A 9,780-nucleotide genomic window follows, 5' to 3' on the forward strand; every position below is an offset into this window, starting at 1 on the left:
TTGACTTGTACCCAACCCTTTGGTAAAGATATCTGCAATTTGATTACATGACTCAATGTTTACAATGTTAATTGCACCTGATGCACATTTTTCTCTTACTACATGTAAATCTATATCAAAGTGCTTTGTCCTTTCATGAAAGACAGGATTATTAGCAATCAAAATTGCAGATCTGTTATCACAAAATAAGTTAACAGGTAAGAGATTTTTATATCCTAAATCTGTTAAAATGTTGATTATCCACAAAATCTCACAAGTAACAGCAGCTATTGCTCTGTATTCTGATTCTTTGGATGATCTAGAAACAGCAGCCTGCTGTTTACTTTTCCATGAAATAAGAGACCCACAGAAATAGACACAAAAACCTGACACAGACTTTCTAGAAGCAAGGCACTTACCCCAGTCATCATCAACATAAGCATTCAAACCAACAATACCTGATTTGGTTATTACAACTCCTTTTCCTGGAGAACCCTTCAAATATCTGAGAATCCTTAATGCTATTTTAAAGTGAGACTGAAGTGGTGCATGCATATACCTGCTCAAACACTGAACAGAAAAAGAAATATCTGGCCTAGTAGTGGTTAACTAAATTAGCTTTCCAACAATTTTTTGATATTCAGTAATATTATTTAACTTAGGATCAGATACAGAAGCACTTGCATTTATTTTGACATTTGACTCAAGAGGAGCTAAAACAGGTTTACTTCCCAACAAACCATACTCATTAATCAACTCTAAACAATATTTTCTTTGTGACAAGCAAACACCACCATTAATTTTTAAGACCTCAATACCCAAAAAATATTTTAACTCCCCCAAATCTTTAATTTGAAACTTGGTTTTCAAAAACATTTTAAAATTTTCAATTTCTTTATCATCATTTCCTGTAACTACAAAATCATCCACATAAACAAGCAAAGCAAGAAAAACATCTTTGGTTTTCTTAACAAACAAAGAATAATCAGAAATAGACTGCACAAAACCATTTTCTTTTAAAGCCAAAGTCAATTTTTCATTCCATTGCCTTGGAGCTTGTTTTAAACCATATATAGACTTAGTTAATTTACAAACTCTTTTTTCATCTTTAGAATAAAAACCAAGAGGCAAATCCATATATACATCCTCAACCAAATCTCCATACAAAAAAGCATTATTAAAACTAAGTTGATAAAGACTCCAACCATTTTGAACAGCCATAGAAATTAAACACCTTACAGTAACCATCTTAGCAACAGGAGAAAAAGTTTCATCATAATCTATTCCCTCTCTTTGACTATAGCCTTTAGCTACAAGCCTTGCCTTATATCATTCTATTTCTCCATTAGCCTTATATTTGATTTTATAAATCCACCTATTGGGTAATAGGTTTTCTTCCTTCAGGAAGATCAGTTAAAATCCATGTGTTGTTTCTATGTAATGCCTCTATTTCATCATTCATAGCTGCAACCCAATTAGGATCTAAAGCAGCCTGATGATAAAATTTAGGCTCAACAGTTCTATTTAAACTAGAAGTAAAACAAAAATTTTCTTGACTTAAGTATGAATAATCAACAACTCTTTTTAATCCATACTTAACCTTTCTATGAATAACATAATCATCAAAAAATTTTAGGCAGAACAGATTGCTTATCTGACTTCCTTACACTTCTAATGTTAGAAGTATCAGGTGTGTTAGCAGAAGAATCTCCAGTAGTAAATTGAGAAGTACCTTCAGGGATATGATCACTTTGATCATCATTGACAGACTCATCAGGTATGCCATCATCATCTATTCCAGTACTAAAAGTACTAGGAATAGGAGTTGCATGACCATGTGAACTATCATCATAATGTCTCCATTCATCATTGGGATTTGAGGATTCATGAGTGTCAACTTTTTCAGGATAAAACAAATCAAAAAAATTCAAATGATTCACAGAACTATCATTTGACTGTTTTCAAGAACTTTAAAAGGAAAAACATCTTCATAAAATCTTTCATCTCTGGAATAAAAAACATTTTTACTATCCAAACTCCAAAGTTTATAACCTTTTTTGACATTAGAATAACCAATAAACACTCACTTTTTAGATCTTTGAGAAAATTTATCTGTCACATTAAGAATTTTTGCAAAACATAGACACCCAAAAGCCCTAAAATGGGAGAAGTTTGGTTCAGAACCAAAAAGTTTTTCAAATGGAGACTTTCCTGCTAACACCTTTGATGGCAACCTGTTTATCACATAAGTAGCAGTAAGAATACATTCAGACCACATATACAAAAGAATGCCCCCCTGAAACATAAGAGATCTAGCAACATTGAGAAAATGTCTATGTTTAGTCTCAACAATCCCATTTTGTTGTGGAGTATAAGTGCAGGTAGTCTAATGTATAATACCATTTCTGTTACAAAAATTTGACATAGAATTATTAACAAATTCTGTTCCATTGTCGCTTCTAAAAATTTTAACACTTTTTCCAAATTGAGTTTTAAGAAAATCATAAAAACTTTGTATGTTTTCAAACACATCAGACTTATTCCTTAACATATACACCCACATAGCTCTACTATAATCATCAACAACAGTTAAGAAATATTTAAAACCTTATCTACTAGTCACTCTATAAGGGCCCCACATGTAGTGACCCGAACTTTTCCATGTTTATATATATTAATTGAGATTGATATTTACATGACTAAATGTTTCCAACGTGTTAAGTAATCAAACTTGTTAAGACTTGATTAATTGCAATAGGTTTCATATAGACAATTGACCACCCAAGTTGACCGGTGATTCACGAACGTTAAAACTTGTAAAAACTATACGATGACATATATATGGTTATATATATAGTTAACATGATTTTATTATAAGTAAGTATCTCATTAGGTATTTTAACAATGAGTTATATACATAAAAATGAGACTATTAAATTAAGAAACTTAAAACGATATATATAACGATTATCATTATAATAACGTCTTACTAGGTACATATGAATCATATTAAGATATTGATACACTTGGTTAATTATGTTAAATGATAAGTAAATATATCATTAAGTGTATTAACAATGAACTACATATGTAAAAATAAGACTACTAACTTAATGATTTCGAAACGAGACATATATGTAACGATTATCATTGTAACGACATTTAACTGTATATATATCATACTAAGATATATTATATATCATAATATCATGATAATGTAACAATTTAACATCTCATTTGATATAATAAACAATGGGTTAACAACATTTAACAAGATCGTTAACCTAAAGGTTTCAAAACAACATTTACATGTAACGACTATCGATGACTTAACGACTCAGTTAAAATGTATATACATGTAGTATTTTAATATGTATTCATACACTTTTGAAAGACTTCAAGACACTTATCAAAATACTTCTACTTAACAAAAATGCTTACAATTACATCCTCGTTCAGTTTCATCAACAATTCTACTCGTATGCACCCGTATTCGTACTCGTAAAATACACAGTTTTTAGATGTATGTACTATTGGTATATACACTCCAATGATCAGCTCTTAGCAGCCCATGTGAGTCACCTAACACATGTGGGAACCATCATTTGGCAACTAGCATGAAATATCTCATAAAATTACAAAAATATGAGTAATCATTCATGACTTATTTACATGAAAACAAAATTACATATCCTTTATATCTAATCCATATACCAACGACCTAAAACACCTACAAACACTTTCATTCTTCAATTTTATTCATCTAATTGATCTCTCTCAAGTTTAATCTTCAAGTTCAAAGTGTCCTTCATAAATTCCATAAGTATAGTTTCATAAAAATCAAGAATACTTTCAAGTTTGCAAGTCTACTTCCAAGCTTTCTAATCCATTCCAAGTAATCATCTAAGATCAAGGAACCTTTGTTATTTACAGTAGGTTATCTTTCTAATTCAAGATAATATATATCAATTTATTTCTGTACATCTAACTGTGGACAACTAGTTGTAGGTTACTAACGAGGACAGCTGACTTAATACACTCAAATCTTTAAAACATAATAAAAATGGTTGTAATTATATTTTGATCATACTTTGATATATATGTACATATTTGTATAGGTTCGTGAATCGATCCGTGTCCAAGTCTTATTTCCGAGGAAGAAAATATCTGTGAAAGTGAGTTATAGTCCCACTTTTAAAATCTAATATTTTTGGGATGAGAATACATGCAGGTTTTATAAATGATTTACAAAATAGACACAAGTACGTGAAACTACATTCTATGGTTGAATTATCGAAATCGAATATGTCCCTTTTTATTAAGTCTGGTAATCTAAGAATTAGGGAACAGACACCCTAATTGACGAGAATCCTAAAGATAGATCTATTGGGCTTAACAAACCCCATCCAAAGTACCGGATGCTTTAGTACTTCGAAATTTATATCATATCCGAAGGGTGTTCCGGAATGATGGGGATATTCTTATATATGCATCTTGTTAATGTCGGTTACCAGGTGTTCACCATATGAATGATTTTTATCTCTATGTATGGGATGTGTATTGAAATATGAAATCTTGTGGTCTATTGTTACGATTTGATATATATAGGTTAAACCTATAACTCACCAACATTTTTGTTGACGTTTAAATCATGTTTATTCTCAGGTGAATACTAAGAGCTTCCGCTGTTGCATACTAAAATAAGGACAAGATTTGGAGTCCATGTTTGTATGATATTGTGTAAAAACTGCATTCAAGAAACATATGTCGATGTAATGTATTTCTATTGTAAACCATTATGTAATGGTCGTGTGTAAACAGTATATTTTAGATTATCATTATTTGATAATCTACGTAATATTTTTAAAACCTTTATTGATAAAATAAAGGTTATGGTTGTTTTAAAAATGAATGCAGTCTTTGAAAAACGTCTCATATAGAGGTCAAAACCTCGCAACGAAATCAATTAATATGGAACGTTTATAATCAATATGAACGGGACATTTCACCATACATCAAGATGAATTAAATCACCAACAGAAACAGATTTATGTTCACTTAAAGAAAAAGATTCTCTTATTTGTTTAGCTTTATGACATATTTCACAAGGAACATTTTCAAGAATATTATTCAATTTTAATTTGTTTTTTAAAAATTGTAAAACTTGACTAGCAGGATGACACAACCTAGTGTGCCATAGTAGAGCAGTTTCAAACCCAAAAACAGAACTATGATTAGACATAAAACCACCTTTATCAACATCAAACAGATACAATCCACATTTCTCACTACCAGTCCCCTTTACAATCTATGATGCAAAATCCTAAATATAACATTTACTATCATCAAAACTTACTTTTACTTTATTATCTTTAGCTAACTTGCTCACAGAAAGTAAAGAAACACAGTAATCAGGAACCACAAAAATATCATACAAAGTAAGACTGTCAGACAAATGTAAGTTTCTAATTTTATTAATCTTTGCTTCAGTTCCATTGGGGTGACAGACTTTTAAGTTAAGATTAGATACATCAATTATATCATGTAAACCTTTTTCAAAAACAGTCATATGATGATTAGCCCCTGAATCTATAATCCATCATTGATTATTATTTTCATAACTATTAAAGTTAAAAAATCTATGAAAGTTTTTATTAAAAAATATGTTGTAATTATAAACCCTACCTGACATGTTAGAGTGAACCTCAGTTTGTTCAGCAGGTGTATCATTCAGAAGACTCATCAATTTTACCATTTGCTCATTAGTCAGATTGAAAAGAGAAGCTGAACTGGAAGCACTATTATCAGAATTACTACCAGAAACAGAATTATTAGCATTAACCATTTTAGATGAATTCTGATTAAATGGCCTTCTATACCCAGGAGGGTATCCAATAAGCTCAAAACATCTGCCAATAGTGTGACCTAATTTATTACATTTAGAACTCTTTAAAGATGGATTAGGCCCCCTGCTCCAATTATTTCCTGATCTGTTATTGCTATTAAATTTTGTATTATTAGCAGAGTTACCCTTAGGGGTATGTGCAACATATGCAGACACTTTATTATCCTTTACATTTACTCCCCTATGTGATTCTTCTCTAGAAATTATAGCATAAGCAGATTTAACATCAGGAACAGGATCTCTAGACAGTATGTTACTTCTGACAGACATATAAACATCATCAAGACCCATTAGAAACTGCATTAGTTTACTCATTTTATTATGTTCTTTAAAATCATTAGCACCAGCACATGTACATTCAGGCAACTTAACCATAGCATCATATTGCTTCCACAAACAATTCAAAGTATGATAATATTTAGAAATAGATGTTCCATTTTATTTTGTTGTAGTAATTTTAAGATGTATATTAAACACAATAGAAGCATCTACTTTATCATAAGTTTCTCGCAGTTCTTTCCAAACAACAGAAGCACATGTAGAAAAAATCTGACCAACATACAACTCTTCTGTCATAGATCCAAGAATCCATCACAGAACCACAGAATTACATCTGTCCCACTGCTTGGCTAAAGTTTCATCATCAGTACTTTTTACAACACTGCCATCAATAAAACTAGTTTTATTTTTAGTACCCAAAGCCAAAAGCATAGATCTACTCCACACATTATACTCAGTTCCTTTCAATTTTATAGAAATTAATGGAGTACCAGAAGTATCACTTGCATGTAAATACAAGGGATCCCCAAAATCAAGTGAATTAATTTTAGTAACAGAAGTACTATCACCCATATTACTTTTAAAACAATGTCAAAACAATGATTTTATTAATTTTAAGAACCAAGCAATGAAGAACAGATGACACAAAGAACAAACAATACCACAGAAAGTCACAGATCAAATATAACAAATAGAACATATAAGATAAGAAATCACAGAGATACAGAGAAAAAATATATCAAACAAATCAATCAATGAACAATAAGAACAAGCCCTGCAAAAGAAAGAGATTAGAACAATAAGATATAAAAGACACTATTCAACAGAAAATAAAAGACAAGAATAGAGTTATCAGGTCTAGAAGGTTTTCCTTCTAGACAACTCCAAAAACAACAAGATATCAAGGTATTGATCAACCAGAGCCAGGTTTTCACACCAATCAAGTTGGCAGATCAAGGATAGTTGACCACCTATGATACTCACGAATAAGACTCAGATTCAAGAAGGAGTGGATCTCACCTATAGGCCAATCAACTTAGTTCTCAAAGCCCTTCAAGAATCAAATCGATTGCTACTGAATGAGTAGGTTAAAAGACTTACAGTGGGGTCGCCAACAGTAATTCCAAACCAAACAGCTCCAGAACACACAGCGGAAGAATAACAGACCACGTCAAGAACAAAGAGATCTTGACCAAACCCTAACCCTAATTCGATGAATCAGAAATTAGGGCTTCTTCAACAATTGAAGAATCAATACCAACAGCAGTCCAAAATCGAACCCAAAAGATCAAATCAACTCCTGATTTAATCAAACCAAGAGGAAGAATACCAGAATCAGATGAAACCCTAGAATTAGGGATTCAACGAATAGCCACCAGAACCAACACTATAGCTCTGATACCATAATAGTCACGATGAATCAACACATGAATAACACGAATCTTCAAACAATACTTGATCAATTGAATAAGCTATAAATCAGATGATTACAAAAGAAAAGGTTCACAAACTTAGCATACTCTCAAACACACAATATAGATTTATAGCAGAATACTATAAATCTCAATAGATCTCTCTACTTGAAAATACAGAAACATCAAGAAGATGAAGAATATGAAAACCCTAATTTTGTGACTGAGAGAAAAACGGGAGTGTAAAATATTTTTGTGATAAGTGATAAAGAAAATCACAAAAACCCCTTTTTATATTTACTGAAGAAATGGAATTTTCACTTTGCACCCCTCTGAATAATAACTTAACACTCTGAGCAGAAATATCTTCAAACACCAACAATAACTTAAATAATTTACACTTTGGCCCCCAAACAATGTCTGCAACTCAACCATAAGCTAACTGCAACTGATCAGCCAATCTGCTACACTGGTTCAGCCTTCTTACCTACAAAATAACATCTTAACCCAGAAATGAGAATAATGTCAAGATGTAAAGAAATCAGATTGAACAATTTAAAGACTTTTCATTTTAACAAGAACGATGTTTCATTGTCAGTGATACTTCACGATTTTTATTCATCCGAAATTCACAGTGCATGTGGGCTTTAATGGAGAAAAAGATATGAGGAAATGGACGATTAAATGAGGAAGCAGAATGTATAAAATAGATTTTGTACCGTCTACACTTATATTTATTCCCTTAAATGGAATGGCTTATTAGGTTTTGGGTTCAGACCACAATAATAACATATTTTGATATGTCTAGAGAATAGTCGAAACGTGCACTGGATAAACCTCTCAGACCATATACGTATGAGTAAAATTAGTTACCTTCTCTTACTACTTTAGACAAATGGTACCTTATATAAAAGTTATTAACAAATGGAGTATTAAATAGTAATGTTGTCATATGTATCTGTTGGGAAGTTATCCCACATTGGCCATGGGACAAAATAAATGTATGCATATAAGTCTAAGGGGAAGTCCCTCTATCACCAATTGGTTTTAGAAAATGATAGACTCTTGGACTTATATGTTGAACATGTTGTTGGGCTATACGATTTATCAATTCTGTCATTGTATCAGAGCTTAGGTAAGCAGTTTTACAAAGCGAGTCCGAGTCAGGCCCCAATGTGTGTGCCGTCGTCGGTACAAAGAGATCGAGTCAGGCCACTATCGTGCCGCTATCTCTACAACCGTTCCACGCCTCGATGTGAGGGGGCGTGTTTGGAAGTTATCTCACATCGGCCATGAGACAAAATAAATGTATGCATATAAGTCTAAGGGGAAGTCCCTCTATCACCAATTGATTTTAGAAAATGATGGACTCTTGGACTTATATGTTGAACATGTTGTTGGGCTATACGATTTACCAATTCTGTCAGTATCCAATAAGTTTAGTTTTGCCTTGTGTCATTTTTTATTATTTGTAATATTTGTCCGGTATTCTTTTACTAAAAAAAGTTAGTTATTTACTAAGAATACCAGAGTAAAATAGCCTTTTAAAGTAAATGAAATACTCCGTATGAAATAAAATATACATTCGTGATAAGAGTGTCAGACTATTTTATTTCTAGACATTAAATATTATATTTATATTTATTTATATTTTCTATTCAAATAACAGAAAAAACATAACAATCTTATATTTAAAGACTAAAATCTGTAAATACTAGTAAAAAATTCTGTTCAACATGTCATATCCAATTTAAATGGATTTCGTATTTAACTTCTATTTTAATCCAACGTGTTACTATTTTAATAAGCAAGGGATGATAAATAATTTTTGGATTTTGTTCATCTGTGCATTAATAGTTGCGTTTTTGGTTGCATATGGATTAAGAATGATGGTTAACTGTTGGTTGTTTTTAATAAAAACAATATGTACTAACATAGGTTTTTAATCGTCATTGCGAGCCGACTAATTGCGAGCCGACTAATACTAGAAGGATCATCGTTCTGCTTTATTTGCAGGTATAACTCAGAGTCGTGGTGGTCTTGCAATAGACCCAACGTTCTTAATCTATATGTGAGGCATATGTTTATAAACAAAAAATCGGTGTAATAATAAAAAGTTACACATTCATTATATTGAAAACTAATTAATACGTAAAATGAATCATATATGAAGGAATGAAGGAGTACACAAAGAAGATATTATTG

The 9,780-nt window shown here is 31.4% G+C and overlaps 1 protein-coding gene across 1 annotated transcript; it reads right to left on the minus strand.

The window, feature by feature from the left end:
- Positions 1-1,354: 1,354 nt before the first annotated feature.
- On the minus strand, positions 1,355-6,736 carry LOC139882802 (uncharacterized). The gene is made up of 9 exons (XM_071867097.1): positions 6,535-6,736; positions 6,377-6,453; positions 5,665-6,271; positions 5,369-5,568; positions 5,144-5,287; positions 2,201-2,365; positions 2,032-2,091; positions 1,623-1,934; positions 1,355-1,471 (listed from the first exon to the last, which is right to left on the minus strand). Exons 1-9 carry the CDS (start codon positions 6,734-6,736, stop codon positions 1,355-1,357), a joined length of 1,884 nt encoding a protein of 627 aa, XP_071723198.1.
- Between the last annotated feature and the right edge of the window lie 3,044 nt (positions 6,737-9,780).

This window comes from Rutidosis leptorrhynchoides, chromosome 1 (genome assembly GCF_046630445.1).
Source record: "Rutidosis leptorrhynchoides isolate AG116_Rl617_1_P2 chromosome 1, CSIRO_AGI_Rlap_v1, whole genome shotgun sequence".
In the NCBI taxonomy this organism is placed as follows: Eukaryota; Viridiplantae; Streptophyta; class Magnoliopsida; order Asterales; family Asteraceae; genus Rutidosis; species Rutidosis leptorrhynchoides.

Bases quoted from the DNA above. Each gene is read 5' to 3' on its own strand.
- LOC139882802 (XM_071867097.1), bottom strand. From the start codon at position 6,736: ATGGGTGATAGTACTTCTGTTACTAAAATTAATTCACTTGATTTTGGG. The intron at 6,454-6,534 runs GTACTGATGATG...GATCTATGACAG, and splicing joins TGATGGCAGTGTTGTAAAAA to AAGAGTTGTATGTTGGTCAG. The intron at 2,092-2,200 runs GTGTTAGCAGGA...TTAATGTGACAG, and splicing joins TAAACAGGTTGCCATCAAAG to ATAAATTTTCTCAAAGATCT.